The 25,617-nt window shown below is 39.7% G+C and overlaps 1 protein-coding gene and 1 long non-coding RNA gene across 3 annotated transcripts in view; one reads left to right on the forward strand and one right to left on the reverse strand.

Annotated features, from left to right (window-relative positions):
• LOC144662882 (uncharacterized) overlaps positions 1-25,617 on the forward strand; it is an 84,310-nt gene that overhangs the window by 17,556 nt on the left and 41,137 nt on the right. The window lies entirely within an intron of this gene.
• The window catches only part of LOC144662782 (fibroblast growth factor receptor 1-A-like), an 80,488-nt gene that overhangs the window by 17,121 nt on the left and 37,750 nt on the right, over positions 1-25,617 (reverse strand). The window contains exon 4 of one of the 2 annotated variants that reach the window (XM_078523699.1): positions 16,206-16,481. The exons of the other annotated variant lie outside the window; for it this stretch is intronic. Coding sequence (XP_078379825.1) covers positions 16,206-16,481 — 276 coding nt within the window. The remainder of the gene's footprint in view (positions 1-16,205; positions 16,482-25,617) is intronic. 2 annotated transcript variants of the gene reach the window in all.

Raw genomic sequence — 25,617 nt, forward strand, 5'->3', positions numbered from 1 at the left:
ACATAAACTCAGGACTTTTGTAGAATTCATCAAACTGAAGCTCATAATGCTATTAGTACCTTTCACATACATAAAGAGATATCAGATGAAATCTAAGTATATGTCACATTGGTTTATTAAATAAATGCCCTTAAAGAGGCTCAATGTAGTTTTTTTTACCCTAGGGTGGTTGTTTTGAAAATGAAAATTATCTGGTAAGCCAATCTTCGATTTCTGCCAAAATGCACCATAATGCGCAAATATGATCAAATTACTTTTTTACTGGTCGCTTAGTCACAAAGGTTACCATAGCAACGATTGTCGTTTTCTTTTGTTTTCAAACAAGCCTAATTTTCTCGAAATCTAGATTGACTCTTGGTATTCATTTTTAGCTCATTCATGCTGATGCGTGTTGTATTGCACGCAATCAATAAATGAGATATTAAAACGATGTAGATGTTGACGGAAATTGTGTACCGTAGACAGAAGTTGCCACGAACGGAAGTATTTTCATGTGCTAAACCGCAATTAATTTATTCATTAAACGGTAAACGTGCTGACAAAAAGGTCCTTTAAAACGAATTTCAGCACGTGTTAATCAGAAACAAATTATTCTCCAACCTCGTTTTCAGGGTCTCTCTCTTTCAGGGAACGAAGTCGATTATTCACAAAAGAAATATCCTAAATGCCAAAGAGGATAAAAGATTACACTTTAATCTGGTGGTAAAAAAAATAGAATTCGCGCTACGAAACCTGAGAGCAAAGGCTACCAATGACCCATACACGCAAATCCCATGAAAAAAGAAAACATTAAGAAAATGAAGTGAGATTGTGACATTACTGATAGAACGTATGAGATTCATGCAGTTACGCTTGATATGTGAAGTGTTTTAGTGAATGTTTCACGACACACACACAAAAACGTGGGATCCATGTACGTTTTTGTTTCGCCTCACGTAATCCTCGCGTAATTTCGCGTCACGTAATCCGTTTTTCATCTTTTTGAGGCGAGACAGGAACACAAAGTGCTCAGGCGCATCTTTCTCTCTTTTTTTTTTCTCTGCCGCTCAAAAATAGCGCTTGCTGTTGCTTGGTATATACGGGCTGACAAAAAAGTAATATAAAGCTTAATTTGATTTTTTGGGTGAAAAATTGAATTCACGCCACGAAGCCTATAAAGAGCACAAACCATTAATGACCCATTAACTGGACATTGACAAAAAAAGTTCAAAGGACGGCACTTTATCGAATTGTCACGAGGTAACTCAAAGAGCCTTTGATTACCGAATGGTAATGAGGTATAAAAAGGTATAAAAAACTCACTCCATTCTGATATCAAACCGCAATTAATTTTTGCATTAAACTGTTAACGTGCTATCCTTTAAACGCACTCAGCACATGTCAATCAGAAACAAATTATTCTCCAACCTCATTTCCAGGGTCTCTCTCTTCCAGCGAACGAGGTTGATTATTTACAAATGAAAATTTCCATAAAATAAAGGCAAGAAAGTTGTTAAAATATATCGACTGCCGATTGCAGGAAACTACAAGAAGTTACAAAAACTTCATTCTTGATTTATTCTAACGCGCTCTTACGGATTTTTCTAAAATTTTTCCTACAGGTAGTCAATCCACTATACTTTAACATATCAAATCAAAGGCTCTATGAGCAAAGTCGTGAATGTGGTATTATAAACTGATAGCCCAGAATTAGCCAAAATTGTAAATGTTTGCTGACAAATGACAATTTTTGTTATCAGTGTCTATGAAATCTGTTAAACGTACTTGATAGTTGAAGCATGTTTAAAGTTCTAGCTGATAAGTGATAAATCTAGTAGACATAACTACGGAAGAACACCAGAAACCCATAAAGGTTGAAACGTGTAACGCGCGTTCACAGCGTTTGAATATTCAGTTTTGCCAAGTACCATATTTGGAAACACCATGTATAGTAAATAGTCTTTTTACTATCTATGGAAACACGAAGAGTTTGTACGCGAATGCTTTACACACGTAATGGGACACGCAACAGCATTTTCGGTTTTTCGATTAGTTACTTAGATTCCGACCTAAAGACGTAAATTTCTAACAGGAACTAAAGAAATTCGTTAAGTGTATCCAAGTGAAGTTCTACAGACTACTTATCGACGATAAAACAGGAGAATTTGACCAAATTTAATTTTATTTAATCAAGCTTGTTCATACGCCATCAAGCGCGAGCTAGTGCGCTCTGAATTTAATCCAAATGTTGCAATTTTGATTGGATAATTTTTTCGCCTGATTTTCCAAATATGGTACTTAATGGAAACGAATGTTCAAACGCTTTGTACCATGCGAATCATAGGAAGTTACACGTTTCACCCCTTATGGGTTTCTGAGAACACTTAATACCAAACAGTGAAAAAAGAACACGCAATAGCCATGTTTTTAAGTATAGGATGCCAAAAGTATCTAAGGACGTATTTAAGTTTTCTTTTCTTTCCTAGATCAATAACAGAGTGGAACTTACTGCCCGCTGACTTAGTGAATTGCAAGTCATTATCGAAGTTTTAAATTAAATTTAGGGAAGCATGTAAACAAGTAAAGTAAATTGTAACTCAACCTCGTTCCTAGGGTTTCTCTCTCCCCGCCCCCCCCAGAGCGAGAGAAGAGAGACCCTGGTTGGGTCTAGTCACGTGCCTCCTAGATAATTGAGAACATTAGGGAGGGGTCCTTTAATGTCAAGACATTTGTCGTGTTGTCCTTTGTCGCATTCCAAGTGAGGCTGCTTCACCGCACGCGCTCATACAAATGGAAATGTGGAAAAGGTTTATCATAACATCCTTGGCCGCAGCGAGCAATTCCTGATCACCCTTCCCGAAGCTAAGATATTTACAATGTGTAACGTCCGTAACTGTGACCTTTGCAGCGATAACATGCCTTACGGCTAGCAGTTTGGAAAGAGATAGCTGTTCGTATAGACACGAACGGGATGGGTTGCCGTTCTAACAACTCGAAATATCGGTTTAAAAAAATCGTCCGCCGTTCGAACAGCTCGAGTTATCCTTTCAAAAGAATTATCCACTCGTTCGCGCCGAACGACAAGCAAAGAAGATTAGTATTTGCTGCCGATCACGTACGAGCTTAGCAAATATGCGTCGGTCCACAAGCACCTCATGAATAGTCACGGTTCACGGTTCTTTTTCTGCTCCAAAGGCATCTTCGCTTTCATAATATTCGATTATTGATGCACGTTTTATTCAAGACTTGAGTTTTATTCAACAAGGTTTTCGAAAATGTTACGATCTTTGACAGTATGCAAATATCAATCGCTTTTGATTTGAGGTCTAAAGATATCTCCCGTGGGAATACACTGTCTTGTTCCTAGCTTGGGAGCTTTTTTCCCGCTCCGAAAACCCCCGAGAGCTTTGCTTTTTCGCTTCCCTCATCTTCATTTATTATTTTCCTAAAAAGACATTTGATTCACAGGCTTCAAATCGAAAGCTCCTTGCGTCTTCGCGGCGGCTTTACAAAGTTCCCAAGACAAATCAACGCGGCCGACAAATTAGCGCCCGCTAATTTGTTTTATTAGAATGAAAACTTACTCGCATTTAATAAGGTAAACGCGAAGTACTCGGCACATCTTGGAAATTCTCATCGCTATAAATTGTGCCATTCCAAACAGCAGTGTTCTGACGAGCGAGATGTCTACTGAACGTCATTTCCAATGCGTTACACATTTGTCGACAACAGTTGCACAACGAATGACTTCTAAGAATTGAAATTGGCAGGAATTTTACTATCAATTAAGAGGCCTGATACATGTAACAACTGAAAATTGCTGCTTATTTCCTTTTCTGGTATCTTTACTTGTAACCAAAAAGTTTTCTTTACCCCCTTTACATGCCTCGAAAATAACAATGCATTTTAATCTGCTTCATTAATTCATTTTTAATTTATCTCTATAAATTGTCAGCCATTATAGATTTGGTGGCCATGTTGGATTAAAGGAAATCTTGGATCTGAAACTTAATACTGGTTTATCCTTTACTCTTTGTTTTCAGCAGTCAATAACAATAACTTCCAAATATTTTATTTTTCAAGCTGTACAGTCTGCTAAAAGTCAATTTAAATAGAGCAGTGTTCACTGTTTGTGAAATAAGAGTAAATTTGAAATAAAATTCGTTTTTCTGGAATTCTGACTGCTGATCATGTGTTTCATACAAGTAACTGCAGGATGTTCATTCCAGTCCACACCTCTTGACAGCCTAGCCTCATGCAGAGTTCAGTAATGTGCTGTATTGGAGGATATTGTTTTGGTGAATCTGTAAATGAATTCAAACTTTATGTGCCTTGTTAAAATAACCTGTATGACAATACGTACAACGTACAAACCATCTAAGTGTAAGCAATTTGTTATTTATCAGCATGGCATGCAACCAGGTTCCTTTTCAGCTGAGATGACTGTATGCATTTTTTTTTTTTTTTTTTTGGGGGGGGGGGGGGTCATAGGACATGTACAGAAATCGACCTTAAGGTTACTATTGTTAGTGGCTATTACATTTTACCGATTTTAGTGAGTTGGGCAAAAAACGCTAAATTTAGTTCTTGCTAAAATTTGTCTTGGTCAAATTTCAAGTACCTCCCCGGTCTCCCCTTCCCACCCTGAAGGAACACATATTAAACATGGTCGAGTTGAAAAATTCATTAACAAATGGATACCGGTAACTTTGTTCTTTCAGGCAATGCAAGGTTTATTCAATGTCAAGATAGTTTGTTCTTTTACTGAACATTTATTTTCATCTTAGCCATATGTTCATCACCGGCCAGTAAAAGCTGGTTTACACGATATTACCATTTTTTGAAGTTTTTGGAAAATCGCTATATTAAATAGTCGTTAAATCGTGCTCAGAAAAAACACTAAAATTAATAGCCACTAACAATAGTAACCTTAAGGCAAGTACTCTCATCCTTTGAATAAGTGTTATATTTATTTGAATGTCTACCCTATAGCACTCAGTGGATGTTGACAAAGCAAAAAATATACATGAGTGCAATGATACACCCCTGAAGTACTGCAATTATCACATGTTGAACTAATATGTCACTTTTTATGACAGAACATGTGTAGGAAGTAAAAATAATTTTAAGGGACTGATGTATAATACTGTGTTTACAAATGTAGTTTTGCCTTCAAAAGCAGAGCAAATTTATCATTCACATAAATCTTACTACCTAATGAGCTACGAATGCCAGAGGAAGTTTTGATTTTAAGATGTTTAGAAGTACTTGGGAACTTCGTTAACGAGAGTGAGACAACGAATATAAAATACTACTAGAACAAAAACTTGACGAACGTGCAAATTATTCAGTGATCGACCGAAAGACAAAGTAAGCCAACTATAGATTTCTCTAATTGTTTCGGAACGCATCAGTTTCATCTTGCTGAGTGATACCAATCTGTAGTGGAAAATACAGCCTTATTTATTACTTACCGACTATTTGATGGATTTCAATGAAAGATATATATGTTATTTGCCGGCTGGGAGGTCCGTATAGTGAAAAACTGTGACCGAGGTCTTGAAAATGCTGCCCGAGGCCGCAGGCCGAGGGCAGCATTTTCAAGGCCGAGGTCACAGTTTTTCACTATATGGACCGACCCTAAGCCGGTAAATAACTTATTTATTTGTTTCCTACTTTAATGTGTTTGATTAAAAAACACCTAAAAAACCTACAAAGACTTTCTTGCCAAATGTGTTTGTATTTATATACGCGCGCATCCAATGTTGAGTCGATCGCCATAAATGAGCTACGGCAAGAGTAAATAATGATCTGTTTGCTATAAGAGCTTACTGCCAAACAAAATAAATTCACTAAAATGAACAGTACTCAAGGAAAATTTCATCTGAAAAAAAAAAGAAAAAAAGCATCTGAAATAATAGAAAAGCACAATGTAGAACAGAGCAATCAGCGAGTTGCGAAACACTTTTAACTCCATTACGGCTTGTGAGTTCTTTAGTTAATTAAACTTACTTTTCGGACTGGAAAGCACTTAGCTATTTACATTTGTATTTAACGAGTCAAAAACCTCTGTGTTGATTCCCACAGTATTCTGTTTTGACAAAAAGTTTGCGAAAGTGAAATTGAATGAAGCTGAAATGTGCAGTTTGGTCGCCTGCACAGTGACGGCACAATATTGCGAGAATTAATTTGACTGTTTTTTAATAAAGCATCTCATTTTCTTGAATGGCGATAAGCAGTATTCGGTTTTGGAGAAAAGTAGCAGAGAAGCAAGGTGTTTGAAAGGATAAATCGAGTCTGTAAACCGGCGACTTGCAGTTAACCGCAATGGCGTGAAAATCAGTGCGAATGCACAAACAACGATCGGCAAACCACGGCCATAAAACTATAACTTCATTTTGTCACTAAAGAGAATAAATACTCGCCTTTTGGAGAACTTCAAGGCCTTTAATTCCACTGCTAATTTTCCCTTTCAAATTTACAACGGTTGGTGAGCAACTACATCGATTTAAATCATTTTGGAGAGCAAAACTGGCATGGGTTCGTTCGTCTCGCCGCGAAATGAAACTCACGAAAGCGTTACCGTGGCCCGTGGGCAGAGATAGGAGAATCTTGCCCGCGCTAATAACCAATCAGATTGCAGGATTCGTTACCGTGCCCTCTTGGAAAAAAATAAAATTTAATATTCGCGGACTTTCAAAATAAGCTATTGATCGGCGTGCAAGTTTCTTGCTCCCTCCGCCATCCTTTCCGTTGCAATATTGTGTGTAAATGTGGATTCGAGCACTGATCTCTCCGTAGAAAAATTCCTTCCAGAAAGGAAAAAATATTCGTATTCTCCTGATGTACATCCACTAACTCCCATTACAACTCGGGAAACCAGCCCTTTGTCCACGTCCATCCGCCATTTTGAACTTGAGTTAAACTCAATATAAAATTGCCAGGTAACCAAGGGAGTTTACACAAATTTAATTGACTCCCAACACTCCCATCTCCAGCAGACCGCGAAAAGTCGTTCATTGCATTCACGACTTAAAAATGAATACCAAGAGTCAATCTAGATTTCGAGAAAATCAAGCTTGTTTGAAAACAAAAGAAAACGACAATCGTTGCTATGGAAACCTTTGTGACGAAGTGACCAGTAAAAAATTAAGCTTTGATCATAGACCCAATGCAAATATCGCTGCGGTTAATTTTCGGCTTCCAGAAGAGTCATTTGTGAAAAAAATTTAATTACTTTAGCTTAAAGTCAAAGTAAATCAATTCATGAAGTTTCAAAGCTGTAGGGCGCTTTCCATTCAACCAAAACTTCCGGTTTGAATTTCCGGAAATTTCCACTGGCGAATGGAACAGCATTTTCCGGATGACTGCACCGGAACGGAAACGAGAAACCCGTTCCATTCGCGAGTCTTCTTCAAAAATCAAAATGGATGACTCCTTGGAACTGTTGTTCGCCTTGGAGTCATTCGATGACTTTGAGCGTATTGCTGAAGAGTTGCTGGATGAAAATGACGACACGGTTTTGTTCAGTTCCATTGCTTGCTACATGCGACGGAGTTTGAATAGAATTAACGACTACGTTGAAATTACTGTCCCGGCATATTTGCCGGATGAGTTTAAGAGTCATTTTCGAATGACAAGGGGAACATGCGAGCTTTTCGCACAAGAGGTCATGAGGACAGGAAACATACCTCTTGGAAACTCTTCTGGAAGACCTGCCATTTCACCAGAGAAACAAGTGTTAGCCTTTCTGTGGATTATCGGAAACCAAGAACCAGCACGTGCTGTCGCCGATCGGTTTGACATGACAATGAGTAGCGTCAATCGAGTCCTCAATCGACTTTCGCAAGCGGCTGTAGAACTCTCAGGACAATACATAAAATGGCCAGACGGTAAGTCACGACATGCAACAATTTATACAAGGGATTTGATATGAGATAAATTTCATTTATAGTGTGATTTTTACATTGTATTTTGCAGCAAATCGAAAGCAGGCTATAAGAAATAGCTTTGAGGATGAAGGGGGATTCCCTGGAATCATTGGACTAATTTATGGCACGCATATTCGCTTCCGCGCCCCAGAACATGAACCAGAAGCGTACATTAACAGGTAAAAATTTCACTCGTTCAACGTACAGGTAAAAAAAAGAATAAAAATTCTTGTTTTGGGGGCATAGTGGTTTGATTAACACGATAAACATTATCAAAGACGCATTTTAATTTACTTCGCGTTGCGTATGCCAAGCAACATAGTACATTTTCAAAAGTGTGCAGTTACACGTGTCATTCGGATGTTGAGATTAAAGAGAATTGAGTTGCGTTTACTCAGTGTTTACTTCTGTTCTCGATAATTTATCCGTTTACAACATCTGGCGACGAGGATGGGATCCTCCAGTGATGTGTTGCTGTCTTCATGGCGATTTTGAAAATTACGAAGTTCTTCTGTGCGTTTCTGTTGTCCGTGCACGTGGTTGCTTGCCTTCTTGCTTTTTGTTCGGCCGCCATTATGGCTTCCCCGCTAGTTGGTTCCATTGGGGAGTTCGATTCTTCTACGGAGACTTTTACGGCTTATCAGGAAAGACTTGATCAGTATTTCGTTGCGAATAGTATTGGCCATTACCCTCCCGATGCCTCCACAGCTGATAAAGCAGCCGCGAACAAAAAGAAGGTTGCAGTGATGATTTTAGTTATCGGCAAGAAGACATACGGGACACTTCGAGATTTATGCAGTCCAGCAAATCCAAAGGACAAGACATTCGAGCAGTTATGTGAATTACTTGAGCGACATTTCAAACCTAAACGATTAGAAGTTGCAGAATCGTACCGATTTCACCGTTGTTTTCAAGAAGAGAATGAAACTGTTTCCGTGTACAGTGCTCGTTTACGACATCTTGCTTCCAGTTGTAATTTTGGTGCGTTCTTAAATCGTTCGCTTCGCGACCAGTTTGTTTGTGGGATTCGCAATCCGGCCACTCGTAAAAAGCTTTTAAGTGAAGATCGCACCTTCCAACAAGCGATGCAAGTGGCAATTGCTGATGAGATAGCAGCGAAAGAATCCATGCAAGTGCAGCAGCAATTGTCTCAACCAGTACATGCAGTCACCAAGGACCCACCTGCCCTTCCTTCGCGCCGAAGTTCAAGTACACCTCCAGTCTTACCACCAGCTGGTCGTCAAGGGTCATTTCCTAAATCGCCTCGACGGTCTACCTCCTACACTTGTTTCTCATGTGGTAATTCTGACCATACAAGGTCTAAATGCAGATTCAGAAATGCTGTGTGTCACAACTGCAATGGAACTGGACATATTGCTCGCGTTTGTCAGAAAAGTGGAGTGAATGCCATGTGTGTCGAAGAAGAGTTTCCCGAAGAACAGGTCCCTGAAGAAGAAGAGTTGTATGTTGTGTATGATGTTAATGCTATGTCCAAGTCTGAAATTTCTGAGCCATTGAAGATTGAGAACAATGATTGTTTAATGCAGTTAGACACTGGGTGTGCTTTGTCTCTTGCACCACTTAGTTTCATAAAAGAATTTTGTCCTGATGTTACTCTGAAACCAACCAATGTGGTTTTGTCAACCTACACAGGTGAAACTGTGCATCCCTTAGGGGAAGCATCTGTGAATGTTGAGTATTCGGGATCACAGTACTCATTGCCCTTGCTTATTGTACGAGAAGGATCATGTGCTTTGTTTGGTCGGAATTGGCTCATGGATGTCAATTTAGATTGGAAAAACCTGCCAGGGTTGAATCACATTGGCCCCTTACCCTCACCCACTTCATCAGTGCCAGGTTCGACGGGTAACCAGACTTTGGACTCTGTCCTTGAACAATACAGTGAATTATTTCAGACCCAACTTGGATGCTACACGGGCACGCCTGTTGTATTAAATGAAAGTAAAGAGGCTAAATTCCACAAAGCTAGACCAGTTCCTTACGCCCTGCAGTCAAAAGTGGAGAGCACATTGCTTAAAATGGAAAAGGATGGAGTTATTGAAAGAGTTACTTCTGCTGCCAGTGCAGCCCCTATCGTGGTGGTTGGAAAGAAAGAGAGTGACGAAGTGCGTGTATGCGGAGATTTTAGTGTAACATACAATACATGTGCTAATGTAGAAACTTATCCTATGCCTCAGATTGAGGACATGCATTCAGCCTTGAGGGGATGCACCGTGTTTAGTGTCTTGGATATGAAACAAGCTTACCACCAGATACCCATTGCAAAGGAATCACAGCCTTATCTCACTGTCAATACTCACATTGGACTATTATTTGCATTTAAGAGGTTGCCAAATGGTATACATTCAGGTCCAGCCATTTTTCAGAGAATTATGGACAACTTACTGTCTGACATTCCGAAGGCAGTGAGTCGACTTGATGACATTCTGGTGGCAGGAACAGATCAAGAAGACCATCTCCACACTCTTTCTTTGGTTTTGGATCGACTTCTTAAGGCTGGCTTCCGACTGAACAAGGCAAAGTGCAAATTCCTCCAGGCGTCAGTGGTTTATCTTGGTCACAAGATAGATGGTGAGGGCTTACATCCCACTGAAGACAAACTTACAGCCATTCGTGACGCCCCAAGACCTAAAGATGTTGCTGCCTTGAAGTCCTTTCTGGGACTTATAATGTTCTATTCACGATTCATGCCACATCACTCCACAGTCCTGGCACCCTTACACAGCCTATTGAAGAAGAATACACCCTGGAAATGGTCTAAAGTTGAAGAAGATGCATTTGTTGCCGCTAAGCAGCTGATTCTTAGCTCAAAAACGTTGGTACATTATGATGAAACACTTCCCCTTTTTCTGTCATGTGATGCTTCATCGTATGGTGCTGGAGCAGTTCTGTCTCATCAGATAGATGGACAATTTCGGCCTGTTGCCTTCGCCTCTTGTACCCTGACACAAGCCCAACAAAACTACTCCCAGTTAGAAAAGGAGGCATTCAGCATCATTTTTGGATTAAAGCGATTTCGTCAGTACTTGTATGGTCGCTCCTTCACAATTTTAACAGATCATCGCCCTCTGCTCACCCTCTTTGGACCACAGCAGCCAGTTCCTGCTCATGCTGCAGCTCGACTTCAAAGATGGGCCCTCATCCTGGCATCGTACAATTACAAAATTGAGTACCGCAGCACTACAGCGCATGCTGATGCAGACAGCATGTCACGTCTTCCTTTGCCACAAACATGGTCACCCAAATGTGAAAATGTCGAGTGCTTCTTCTTAGAACCTGAAGTTGTAACCAATGTGACCAGTCAGATGATCAAAAGAGAAACCCAGGTTGACCCCGTCTTATCCAAAGTGTACAGTTATGTCATCAGTGGATGGCCAAGTGTAGTAGATCCGACATTAGTACCGTTCAAGAATAAACGAGATGAACTGACAACCCAACAAGGCTGTGTGTTGTGGGGTTGTTGTACCACCTTCCCTTCAAGAGAAAGTATTGCATGAACTTCATGAAACACATCCAGGAATTTCCAGAATGAAAGCACTATCAAGGTCATATGTATGGTGGCCCAACATTGATGCCCACATTGAAAGAACTGTTTCTTCATGCAGTACTTGTCAAACTATGAGATCTGCACCTCCTACTGCTCAAATTCATCCATGGATTTTTCCAACACGGGCTTGGTCTCGCATTCATGTGGACTTTGCAGGAGCGATCTTTGGACATATGTATATGGTTGTTGTTGATGCATACAGCAAATTCCCAGAGGTGGTCAAAATGACAAATATTACTGCTGGAACAACTATCACTGCATTGCGTGACATATTCAGCAGGCACGGATTGCCAGAAATTCTTGTTTCTGACAATGGTTCCCAGTTCAATTCGAGAGAATTTGAAAAGTTTTGTGTCAACAATGGAATTGTACATCGTACTTCAGCAGCGTACAAACCATCCACCAATGGTCAGGCTGAACGTGTTGTCCAGATTTTGAAATCAGCAATCAAACAAGCCCAGCTTACTCACACTGATGTTTCTGCTCAAATTGCTAAGTACTTACTTGTTTATCGAAACACACCCCATTCCACTACAGGCGAACCTCCCTCTTTAATGCTTATGGGCAGGAGATTGCGTACTCGCCTCGATTTACTGATTCCTTCAGTTGAAAAGCATGTTGAAGCTCGACAGTACAGTACGATGGTTAGTCCCACCGCACACAGAGGTCTACGCCAGTTTCATGCAGGTGATCCAGTATTGGCCAGAAACTATGGGAAGGGAGAAAAGTGGATGCCTGGGGTCATCACTGAGGTACTTGGTTCTCGACACTATATGGTTGAAGTGTCAGGCAAATTGTGGAAACGACATGTGGACCAACTTCTGAGCCGAGCTGTTAGTGATGACCACTCAAACAGCCCCTCATCAATTGATGACTACTCTATGCCACTTCAATTGGCTTCCCCAGTGGATGTTTCTGATGAAGTTGTCCCGCTTCCCTCAGGCTCTCATACAGCCACAGCGGATGAGTCACAGTTGACCAGTACTAGCGAACGTTGTGAAAGTCCTTTACCTGGAGCTTCCTGTTCTGTTACAGACAATGACAATGTTACTGTAGTTCCTCCTATTTTGCTGTCAGGAATTCCTGATACAAGTTCTATGTTAGAGAAACCAAGTTACTCAGATAAGGTTGCTACTCCCCCTTGTTTAGAAAGACGTTACCCTGTTAGAGTAAATCGTGGACTGCCAAGTCACTTGAGAGACTATGAGTTAAAGTGCTGACATTGGTTAACTGTTATGTTATAGAAAAGAAACTGTTTCATTTAAAGGGGGAGATGTTATATAATAGGTATTGTTCAGAATGTTAGGACTGCGCATGTGCAGTTACACGTGTCATTCGGATGTTGAGATTAAAGAGAATTGAGTTGCGTTTACTCAGTGTTTACTTCTGTTCTCGATAATTTATCCGTTTACAACAAAAAGTAACCTTTACAAATTTTGAAAACTATTTATATGACATCGATCTGTCGGGAGCATTGCCATCACACAGTTTTAAAATGATATATTTTTTGAACAAGAAAAAATTTAAAGTTCTAACCGTTTCCTGACTTTGCTAATCGAACATCGCCGTTTTCGTAAAATGATAACCTCGGATAGTTATGACATAAACGGTACTCAATTGCCTCCTCAGCTTGTTTGTGATGACAATATGATGTTCACTGATGTGTTGGCTGGTTGGCAAGGGTCAGTGCACGATTCGCGTGTACTTCGTAACTCCCTTCTTTGGCGAACGACTGCAAACAAGTTTCCTGGCGACACTCACCTTCTAGGGGATGGAGGCTACCCGTTATCGAGGTACAGATTGACCATGAACTTCTGATACAATAATCGGTTAACATGAACGAGACGACAGGATTTTATTGGCTTTTCCGGCCAAAGTAATATCAGTTGTCCAAACTACATGATGAAAACACGAGGACTTGATTGTTATTAGTTGTCAGCCGACTACAAGCTCAAAAGTGGTCTGTATACTGATTACTGACAAGCAATGTGATGTAAAATGAATCAAAAGTGTCTCGTGCTTAATTAATATTGTTCTCTTTCAGATGGCTCATCACTCCTTACAGGGACAATGGCCACCTGACACCCCAACAAAGAAGGTTTAACACAGTGCTATCCTCGCTTCGGCAGAAAGTAGAACGAGCAATTGGGCTTTTAAAGGGACGATGGAGAAAACTTATGTTTTTGAACCACCTAGATCTGAAATTAGCTGTTCATCTCGTAATAGCTGCTTGTCTCCTTCACAATTTTTGTCTTCTAAATGATGATTATTATGATTGCTGCATAGAAGATGAAGACAATGATGATCATCATGACGACGAACTGCATCGTCCAGATGAGAGGGCTGAGCAAAAGAGAACACACCTAATGAACATTGTCTGCGCATAAATGAAGATCTTTTTTTTCGTTGATGAGCAGCCACTAAATTTGTATTGCACTGTAAATATATTATTGACAATCAATAAAGTATCTGAGTCTTTCACAACAACAATAACTTTAATATTTCCTTGCATATCAGTGAGATGAGCAATAAACGTTCACAGCTACTCAGTTTTTTGTCATTTTAAACAGTTCCTTAAGGTATGTAAAGCACACCAAAAAATGAGAATCGAGCGAGTCCAAAAAATTGCCTTGGCGAAAAATTAAAGGTGTTAGGAAATCAGACTAACTTAATAATGTGATCATCGGTGTTTGCTGGGCCGTGTTCAGTTAAACAGTAAACCTTAAATTGTTTGAACATAAACGCTTACTTTTTTTTATACACATCCAAAAATTGGCTGAAAAACTCTTTTTTCTCTTCCTTCATTTCCCTGAGCAAGTTTAGTTTTTCCTCCTCAACTTTTTCCTTCTTCTCCGTGTACGAGTGCAAAAAGGAGAGCATCTCAGAAGCGGAGAAATAGCTCTTTCTTTTCCTCTTTCTGCTCTTCGGATTCTTTGCTCCTTTTGTGGTACTACCATTTTCTCCGTCTTCTGCATCACTTTCGTCGTCAGACTCGGAGTTTTGCGCGGTTAAGGATGAACTTGTTCCGCCGCTTGCGACATCAAAAGTATACTCTGGGTTCACCTTCGGGCTGTCTCCCATAGCCTCCTCCAATTCGTCAAAAAACTTCCACGTTTTTTGGCACGACCCGTCAGGCTGTTGTTGTCAACAATCTCCTTTTGCTTGGCTTCTAATTTTAGCCATTTTCTAAGGCACTGTTCGGCAGTCACCTTTACTGCTGAGATTTCGTTAAATCGACTGGCGATTTTTTGGAAAACATCTTTCTTAGTCGTTTTTCCCTTCTTCAATAGATGCTTAAAATGAATGTAGTTTTCAATAAGCAGGCGAACACTTTTTTCCTCCCATTTCTGAAGTTCAGGCGTGGAAGTGGACGCTTCCTCGTTTGCTGCATCTGTGTATAAACAAAATATATTTTTTGGAGTAAGACCAAGCTCAGCTATCAGCTAAAAACAAGACTCGGGTTATCGCAGAAATAGGTTGTATGAGCAAGAGTGCTCGTTATTGTCGTCGCGCAAATAATTTATATTTGTATTAGTTATGTAGCATTTCTAAGCTACTTACCAGTGCCTGTACTTGTATTTTCCATGTTACCGGTGGTTTGGCAGGAATGCTGAAGAAGTGTATCGAAATTTTCGGACGTAAATAAGCATTGGGAACATTGATAAAGCGACACTAGCGACATCGTGCTCACAAAACAGTCGTCCTTTCAAAAGCCTCACCAACAGCCAGCAGCCGCTAAAACGTGATCACCAAACAAAGGTTTTAATGAGCATTACAATGGGCTCTGCACGCGCGTTATTAATCGTTGCCGCCTGCAAAATAACAATGAAAAACACGACGAAAATAAACAACGAGGACTACATTTCTATTTGAAATTGTTTCTTGAGTCATATAGCTGTTCTGAGGAATCAGACTTTTCGGATTATTCGGCCGGACTGAACACAAACTGAATAGAAAATGGCGGTTTTCCAAAATTTCCGGAAAAAGAGGTCAACCTCGCAAGGTAGACCCGAATTCTCGAGAATTATTTTCCGGAAATTTCCGCTCCATTCGATTTTACCGCTGGAAATTCCGAAATTTTCAGCTGAATGGTTCGCATTTCGGAAATTTTACCCTTTCTGGATTTTCTGGAAACTTTCCAAGGAAATTTCTGTTCCATTCGGCCCTGTTCCTAAATTTCCGGAACTTTTGGTCGAATGGAAAGCGCCCGTAGTTTTATCTCATGGGAAGTTACAGGGACATTTATTTGGCCAAAAACATGAAAACGAGGCTAGACAGTCCAGGGTGGCTTTTTCCATACAAATCTTTTAAAATTGAATGAGTCACAAATCTGCAGCCTTTTAACCAAAAACACTGAGACTTCTCAGTTTAACATATTATTCCACATATTTTCAAGTGTAACCATCAGCTTTTTCAGACTTGTCCAAACAAAAGAAATAACTGACACCATTTTTGCATAAGGTCTATTATGGTGTATTTTGGCAAAAATCGAACATTGGCTTCCTAGATAACTTTTATTTTCAAAACGACCACCCTAGGGCTAAAAAAATGCATCCAGCCTCCCTTGAGAAAAAGGTAACCATAATATGAACTCTGGTAACTGCACAATTGCATGAAACGTCTATTAAAATAATGTTAAGGGACAATAAACAGGTTTTATTAGAAGAAAGGCAAAACAAACACACATATGCATTAGCCATCCCACATTAAAGAATGAGTTTACTCACCATTGACATTAAGCGTAACAGTGGCCTCTGGTCCATCTCCAACATCATTGTGTGGTACACATTTGTACTCGCCATAGTGCTGTGATCGCTGTACATTGCTGATGGTGTATTGACTGTCTTCACTATCTTTTACAGGAGTGGTGTCATTCAAATAGAACCTGTAATGAGACACTTGTGGCTTAGCTGCCGTGACGTGACATGTGAATGTCACAGAGTCTCCTTGTGTGACGGTATTAGCAGCTGCACTAGTGGTTAGTCTTGTACCTTCAGGTTTGTCTGGTAATATCAATCAATAGTGATTCAATTCTTGAAACTTTCTATTTTCAAGCGAATTAAAATAATGGCATATGCCTTATACAAGCTCGTTCTTCCGGCTCGTCACACGACACTTCCCTTCAATAGACCCATGTAACATACTCTGAAGTTGAGGTTTAATAATTCACCAACTGATGTGATGAATTCAAACATCTAGGTCTTTTGTATAACTACAGTAATCTTCGAAAAGCAAAGATCGTAAGATAAGCTGATCATTAAAAATTAATTTTCACTTCTTACGACTGGACGGTTCAGTCTGTAATTGGGTTTTTGCAGATATAAAACTCTTAATGAGGCTAAACTGGGAAACAGCAAGAAGGCCTGGCGTGCAGTGATTTTTTCGCTCGACCTCTTGCTTGCAAGAGGTCTACGTTTTTTTGTGATTGAAACTGAAACTTAGTTATTGCTTCCTTGGGGATTTCGGGTAGCAGAGCGAGTCTAACCGAGGTTGTAAATCTCCCAGACGTGGAACATAAGTGGAGGTATTCAATGATGATGTAATGCTCAAGTTGAAGAGAATTCTAAAGGATTTAATGGAGCAGTTACAAGAAACGTTCACTGAAAACTGTTTTCTTCGGACCATACCTAACGTTTTCAATTGACCTTTTAGCAGCCTTCCCTGACTCAGATCGATATGAAAAGCACACCAGGTTTTTAGGGCTATTGATTTTACCATAGCAACGATAAACATGTTTCAACCAAACATATTTGACCTTAGCATGCTTGTTATTGCATTGTTGACATAAGGTGTCAGTTTCAAACACTTCTTATGCCTTGTGTGTAATTTATGCGGTTTTAAGGTACTTGCATAAAGCTTGTAGCTCGAAATTACTATAACATTTCCATTAATTCTTGGTTTTGTGTCAATTTTCAACCCCTTCGGAGGAGAAAGGCTTTCAAGCGTTTAGCATGGATGGCAGCATGTATGGGTTCTGGCATGGTTTTCCCAAGTGCTACCCCAGTCCAATGTATGGAAAAGTTTACCAATGTACCAGGAAAAACCAAAGTTTCTGTGGGACAAGGGCTACAATGTGGTGGTCGTATGGTAATGTGAGTGGGCGAAATAAAAAGGAATAGAAAAGATCAAATCACTTGTGGACAATCTTAATCACGTGGAGCCTTTACACCCCGCCAACGCTTTCTGCTATTGCAGAACGACTACTGTGCAATTGTACCATTTGGCAGACGGGTCTCAGGCGAAAACGTACTACCGGTTTGACTTCCCTTTCAACAAGAATGTCAAGTACCCCGTGGGACATCCTGAGAACATTTCACAACCAGGTCACACAGACATCCCTCGCTACTTTGGTATTGCAAATGCACTGTGTGCCCACCCGTGTAATTATTTCCCCTGTGATGCCCATCTAACAGCAAGCAAATTGACCTTTTCCCTCTTCATAGCGTGTGTCCAAGGAGAAATGACCAAATCCATACTAGAACGGAGCACGATTTGCACCCACACTGATAGACTGCCAGATTACTGGCACATGGTGCACCTTAGGATGCCTGATTCATCATATTCACAAGGAGTAGCACTTCCCCAAGAAACAAGAGGGCTTCTTCTGCAACTACGTGAATTTGTGGTTAAAAGTCAAAGAAGCCAGCAGTTGGCCATCCCACATTGGCAACCATACTGAAAAGCACCACCACCAACATCAATAAATCCGCAGTCTGCGTGCCCTTGCCAAGATAATGTTGGAGTCCATGTAGGCCAATGCATACAAGATCTAAGTTTGAGTGTTCTATGCTCCCTGGGAGCATGGAACACTCAAACTTACATTGAACACTCAAACTTTGCTTTCAGCAAATTCCACAAGAGCGGCAAATTTCAAATCCAACACATGGGTGTACTCACAGAAGAAAGCATGGAAATGAACAACAAAAATGACTTAGAAGATGATCCTGTTTCCCTGAATGTTAAAATCTTTGTGGCCTGCTTCACAAACTGCTGGGCAAGACTATGTCTCTATAAAGCCCTCAACCTCTTCAAGAACAGGTGGTCTAGTTGAACACTGACAGCATGGTGTTCCCTTTCGTTTATTTTGTTTACTTGTTCTTACTTTGTGGGCTTTCTGTAAAGAAGCTATTAGCTAGGTGGAGTTTCACAATAAGGTAGCCCCGGGTATTTATTGCTCTGACAGGTCCCTTTTTTCGACTATTTTGCTTGTTTACAAGCTTAATAGAAAGATATAGTGGTTAAGCTTGTAACTCTCTCGTACCGAATTCCACACATAGTTGTTAACTATCAAGGGACTGTAATAATTTCTCAAGAGAATATTTTAATTTCTCAATGGAATACTTTTCGCTGTGGGTGATGAAAACGTCACTTGATAGGAATGCGTCAGCGCTTCCGATCTGAAGTGTTTTTTTCAGACGTCGCTCTTCATCTAGCCTTTTGTAACTTTAAGGTAGGTATTTAACATTGATCTCTGCCATTCATCGATTGAATCGCTTAGTTTTAACATGCTTAAAAGCTGCTGCGAATCTTCATTGTCAGAGGATATTGGCTAATGCGATTTTCAATTGTTACAAGTCGTCCACAATGCATGTCGTCTGTCTGTCCTCTTCATTAAAAGAAGTGTTTTTAGCTCGTCACGCAATCTTCCCCGGTAACGAAATGTACAAGAAGATCATGGCGCCTCGCGGCACGTATTTACAAGCTTCCATGGTCTTGTTCTCCATTCTGAACACGGAGAATTCCATTTTAAAGTTCAAAATGAAATGAAGAGACACCGAATAATTTTTAAGTGGATCTAAAATGGAAAATCATGGAGTACCGTGTGCTAAAACCGTTCCGGTCATAAAATTTATCTTTCATTACGCGGCCAAGACTCAGACCTTGCTTTTGACTACAATTCACGGACTTGATCACGACTTAATGCAGCTTCTCAGGACTTCAGAAAGGAAAATGGTGATGTACAATATTACTACGAACTTGAATGGAATTTTTAGAAGGATCGGTAAAGCCACTGAGTGAAAAATTGACGTCGGGCTTAAATTGAACTAACACTTTAGCGTGAATAATCTAGAATAATGCAGGATCTTACGGCTTCGAAAATGTGCAGAATTTTTAAGCTTTTGAATATATTATTAGCTTCATCATGAATTAGAATTAATTTAAAACAAAAATTCTTTCAAGTTTCTTTCATTTGTCCAGTTAACGTTTGGAGTTTTAGGCTTGAAGCTGTTGAAGTTGAAGGGTGCGTTTCTTTGGGAAAATCCAAAATTGGATCATTGATCCCAGATCACACGGATACTTTGCTCCCAAAGAAACGAAGAATCCGAAAACGGATTTTTTGCCATGACAACCCCGTAAACACATTTCGCACAGAACATAAAATATCAGCACAAATTTATTTTTCGTCGAATGTATCCTAGCTAAAATAATTTAAGCATTTACAAAAACCACACGTCGAAGTAGATCTTCTTTAGCGTTAAGCACAATGTGGCGAGAAAGCATCTGAGAGCGAAGAATGATTGCGAAATGATCAGTGCAAATTTCACTCGTGACAATTTCAAAAGGATACAACTTCCGTAGGCACACAGTGGCTGTTCTAGAAAACCTGTATCCCGTTTAAAATGATACCTATCTGAAGCTACCGTTTCCTTTTATCGTGAAATATTTTTGTATTTTGATCGAAATAACCGGCTTAAACTTTCCGTATGGCAGTGTTTACAAAGAGCGAATCTGTATTTTCACAGCAAAGACCGCTGGGCCAAGGTACTTTTTTTCGAATTCTTTCCCAAAGAAACGCACGGATTATGAATCCTAAAAATCCGGATTCAGATATGATCTGATGTATCCACTCGAAGTGTGGATTCTTCAGATCATTGATCCAAGATTAATCCATTTTCGGATATAGGTAAAGAAACGCAAAATCCGTTTTTGGATCAAGGATCCGGATTTGGATTTTTCCCAAAGAAACGCACCCTAAGTAGCCTGCGAAAACAGCCGCCTCTCATGCTCCGATCCGCTTGTTGCGTTCAGGCAGCGGATCGGAGCATGAGAGGCGGCTATTTTCGCAGGCTACACCCGAAGTGGCTTTAATTTTACTTGTGTTCATTTTACGACCTTTTACATGTAAAGATTTACTACAGTACTTCAGAAAATACAAACAAGTATTTTTTATTATTAGCTTTAGTGATGGAATTTAAGCATAAAAAGCAATGTGATTTTTAATAAAACATGGCCAGTTAATTAGTTTGTGGAAGGAATTCAGTAGTTTTGCGAGCGGTTTTTCGCTATCTCACGGCACCATGATTCGCAAATAGTTTTATTATCCCCAATTACCAATTACCAATACCCGATTCCCTCTATAGCGCGCGCCTGCAGGGAATCACGGTAGTTGTATTCATCAAATCTTGCGCGAGACTCAGCAATGTGCATCATTGCTGAGTCTCGCGCATAAATTGATGAATACAACTACCGTGATTCCCTGCAGGCGCGCGCTATAGAGGGAATCGGCTATTACTACTGGTGGTTAAATTAATGTCAGTGACAGTTGTACAGAATGAAAACCTACCTTTCGCCAAAGTTTTTTGAGCTAGTGTTATATTTTGTTCAAAGAGTTCGTGATTTTGCGAGTTGTTCACTGTCTTCAAGTTTGGCTTGAGATCAATTTATCAAGGTTGGTCTTTCGGCGTGTCTTTAGTACCCAGATGGTTTATATAAAAAGCCTCTGGGACTGGGAGTCAATGGGTTAATGCAAATCGCTTTCAATTAATATTATCATTTTTCCTACCCATACTCCATGCAAAATAGTCGGTATCTCGAAGAGATTTTTGATTACAGCAAGGCGCCCAAAAGTGTGACCACTTTTAATTTATTCACATTCTTCCGTGCAGATTTAATCCAATCAGAAGTCAACTGGGAGCTGTCCTTGGCTTCTGATTGGATGGTGGTTGCACGAAAGAATGTGAATTAATTAAAGGTGGTCACACTTTTGGGCGCCTTGCTGTAAAACATGCTTTTGAAAAGAAAAACATGAAGCGGTTTCTTAGAATTTTTAAATCCTGACAGTAGAATCCTAAAAAAGGAACCGATTAAGGAAAAAAAAAACAGAAGTTGCATGAAAGCGAGGCTTAGTGGCCTTTGCCAGCTAAAAACTATAACGTTTATACAAACGCGTGGGGCATTTCGAGTCGTAAAAGAGTATTTCCTTCACAAATTAGCCACGAATCTTGATCCTTACAAGTTCAAAAGTATACTGAAAGAAAATAATTTTGGTCTAGCAAGCGAAAGTTGAACTTCCGACAGCTTAATTAGCGGTAAGATGTTGTCGACTTTTCTGGAATTGAATAATTTAATATTTCCCTCCATCATGATCTCAATTTTGCCTTTCTTTGCTAAATTTTGGACTTTGTTGATCAATAAAACGGAACCACCTTGTGATTCACAAAAACTTTAATAAAACAGATTGTGCTTTGAGAGGCTCTTCAGTTTTCAGTCCGACTGAAAAAAAAAATCAAGTACCAACAGAGAATCGAAGAGAAACTCACGTAGACATGTCTTGCATGTATCTTCAAGATTCTAATTCTGTTACTTTTAAACACGCGCAACAGATTTTTTAGTAGAATTTGTGATATGCATGAACTGTTTTCAATTGAGTGTAAAAGGAATTGTATGTGTATTTGAGTAGCAAGAAAACTATACCCCTTTTTCTGATTTTTTTTTTTCTTTTTCTTGTTTTTGGTAAATATTTTTATCTTTTTAATTTCTGTATGGCGGAAGAGCCCCCAAGGGGGAGCTATGCAATAAAGTATGTATGTATGTATATGTTTGTATATAAATTAGATATATAATTGCCCCCGCAGGGCTTTGGCCCAGGCCAAAGCTCGAGGAGGAATTATAGTGGTCCCCACGTATAAGTAGTTACAAAAGGAAAATACAGAGGAAATACAGTGCATACAGTCAGAAGCCAGAAAAAATCTCGACTTGGTTGAAGTGAGCGCGCAAGCTAGTGTCGGGTAATGATGACGTAACAATAGGGTTTGCCTGCAAATAGTATCGGGTAATGATGACGTAGCAATAGCGCTTGCTGCAAGGTGTTCTCGGGTAATTAGTCCACTAAGTGTTATTTGCCAACGAGACAGCCGAGCCAAGAGGCGAGGCTGTCGAGGCGGCAGAATCATAGAGCCGTGTGCGTATGAGTGTATAGGCAGAGAAAATCTTAAGTTCTGCGTAAGGGACTTTTTTTGACCATATTTGGGTGTAAGTAAACCCCATATTTGGGTTGTATTGTTCTTCCCAACTGGTTCCCAGTTTCTCACTCCTTGCTAGAGAGCAAATGACCAAAATGGCGTCCACAATTTACCATATTTTGGTCATTTCAAATATAGTTCTATCAAAAACCATTCAATATCTGTTCTTATGAACAAACATGAGTATTTTGCTCGTTGGCACTTACCGATAGGTACAACTAGTAAGCTAATAAGAATGTGTCAACTGAAGAGTTACGTGACATCGGCAGACTCGCATGTAATTATCACACAACAGTCTAAGCTTTTGTCGGTCGGGAATAAACATCCAAAGCGATACTTGATGAAAACTTTGATCTTTTAGTCAGGGCTTTGTATTCTGTCGCTGCTAAAAGCGAATTTCGCGAAGGAATTTCGTCCCTAATAAATACTTCTAGTAGAACTTCGAGGCTTTGTGTGAAGATTGCACTGCGTGAACATTTCCCCCGGGAGGTGACCGGACAAAAACAAACCAAGCACTGATTGGCCCGGTCATCAGAGAACGTGTTTGCGGGCAGTTTGTGGGCATTCGCAGGCTAAGCCAGATAGATTTAGCCTGCAGAACAGGCGGTTTATTTTGCGGGTCGAAGCGCGAAGTGCGAGTTTTTATTTTGGGGGTCGCGTGGGGGCGAGCGCGACCTTGCAAAAACCCCGCAAAAAATAAACCGCCTGTTCTGCAGGCTAGATAGATTTTTCCAAACGCTTTTTTCTTGAATTATATTTTTCCCTTGAGAGGGACACTTTAAAGAGCTAAAACTCCGAGGGATTTTGTTCATTTGACTTCAAATTTTCAGAGGAATTACTTCAATATGTCAGCAACAAAAACGTGTCGGTGATTGTTTTATAATATTTATTAAAACCTTTGCGTTAAGAGGCCTTTCTGTACGATCAATCCATGTTTTTGAGCCCTTCTTCGAAAATGCTCTGTAACTTTTTACTGTAATCGAATAGGACAAACGCCGACACGTTTTTTTTAGCACATTGGGAGCGGAAACCCTCGAACAAATCAAATTAGCGAATTTTAAAATTCGTTGTAAGTTAAAGCTTTCAATATTCCGACTTAGACTGTTCACAGCCCTCTTTTTTTCGTGTTTTTTCGATCGATGAGCGCGCGGTGAGAACGGGGAGAGAACTGGACGCCAGCGCAAATAGAGAGGCTGTGGACAGTCTAATTCCGACTTTCGTATTAAGACCTCGTGAAAAATCAACCATTTAGATAGGCAGTTCTATGAGCTTTAATTTAATATAGGGGTTTATATGTATCTACAATTCAACCCGGACGCGCTACATTGTTTTTAAGTGAGACAGCCCTGAAAGTATACGGTAGCCTTCGAGTTTTTGAGCTTTTGCAAGGTAATGATATTTGTTTTTACTTTGTTGCTATCGAAATGGATTACAGAGCTTTAATTGCTATTGTAGAGCAAGTTGGTTACGATTGCTGGATTGACTCAGTCCAAATCTGCGATTTGTCAGACACAAATCACACACAAGAGCGACTGAAAGACTCAGTCGAAAAACCAAGTTTACATAAAGAAAGCATTGACAAAAGTGAAACTAAGCAGATAGTCAGAAACTGTGCAGTACGAGTGTTTTGTTTTCTTTATGTAAACTCGGTTTTTCGACTGAATCTTTCAGTCGCCGGCTCTTGTGTGTGATTTGTGTCTGACAATCGTAACCAACTTGCTTTACAATAACAAGCTTTGTAATCTATTTCGATAGCAACAAAAATAAAAATAAATATCCTTACCTTGCAAAAGCTCAAAAACTCGACTGCCACGTCAAAAAAATTGTTACAGTTTAGTATTTTAAAATTGAAAGAGAAATAAATTTTTTACAATAAAATTGAGCTATCTTCAACTTCTCATTGCCCATCAATGCCTCACCCAGTACCCAGATGCGATAGCCACTCAACCTTGTGACACTAAACTGCAAGCTACAGTTTCGCGCACATTTAAAACCCTTAAAAATAAACACAAACAAAAAGTTCCATTTTATTCAAATCAGATACGATCAAAGACCGGGGGCACTTTTAGTGTCAACTACCCCTAGTAAATAATATTAAATATATCTGTTGCAAGATGTGATCTTATTACGGATGACACATTTATCTTTGTCCGGCTTCGCCAAAGGCTGTTGTAGCTTTACTTCGAGACAGGTTAAAGTTTGTTTTAAAGATAGAAACATTCTGTGTTGTAAAGGTTATGCTTCTTGCATTTATTTGATTGAGTGCTTTTTTCGTAAGCTCGATGATTAGGTTTTACTGTTTACCTCCTCTGTTGTTTGTGATACGTTGGCACCACATGATTCAAATGAAGGTTTGAAACCTCATGGCACTTATCGACATGGTTTACTATCACATTGATTCTCGGAAAGAGCTGATAAATTAAGCTTTAACTGAAGTCTGTCGGTAACAGACCCAAACCATCCTTCTTTTCTAATAATGCTTCGATGCGCGCCTTTTGTTTCTCCTTTAATTTTAAATCTCCAATATGTGGAACCGGAAACAAATTGAGGGCGGAAGCGAACGCTTTGATTAACTTTTTTCCCCGATTAAAAACACGTAGGTTAAAGCAACCTATCATATAAAACCGTTTGCCAGGCCAACGGTTGGAAGGGCATAAACAATAGTGTTTCTACATGCAGTTTATTTTATTTGCGCTTAAAAAACACCTGTTCTGCAGGCTATTTAAAAGCGGAGTTCATAGCTTCTTTTTATTTAACTAACCCCTGGCCTTAACCAAGTTCTCAGTGTTACGTATTATGTGCATAGCTTTTCTCATTCCTGACCAAGAGACATCAAAGAAATTTTTTCCTTCTGGAGGCTGTAAATTTCCTTTTATTAGTAAATAGAACTATGCTT

Source organism: Oculina patagonica, chromosome 8 (genome assembly GCF_052425735.1).
Source record: "Oculina patagonica isolate OP01 chromosome 8, crgOcupat, whole genome shotgun sequence".
Taxonomy (NCBI): domain Eukaryota; kingdom Metazoa; phylum Cnidaria; class Anthozoa; order Scleractinia; family Oculinidae; genus Oculina; species Oculina patagonica.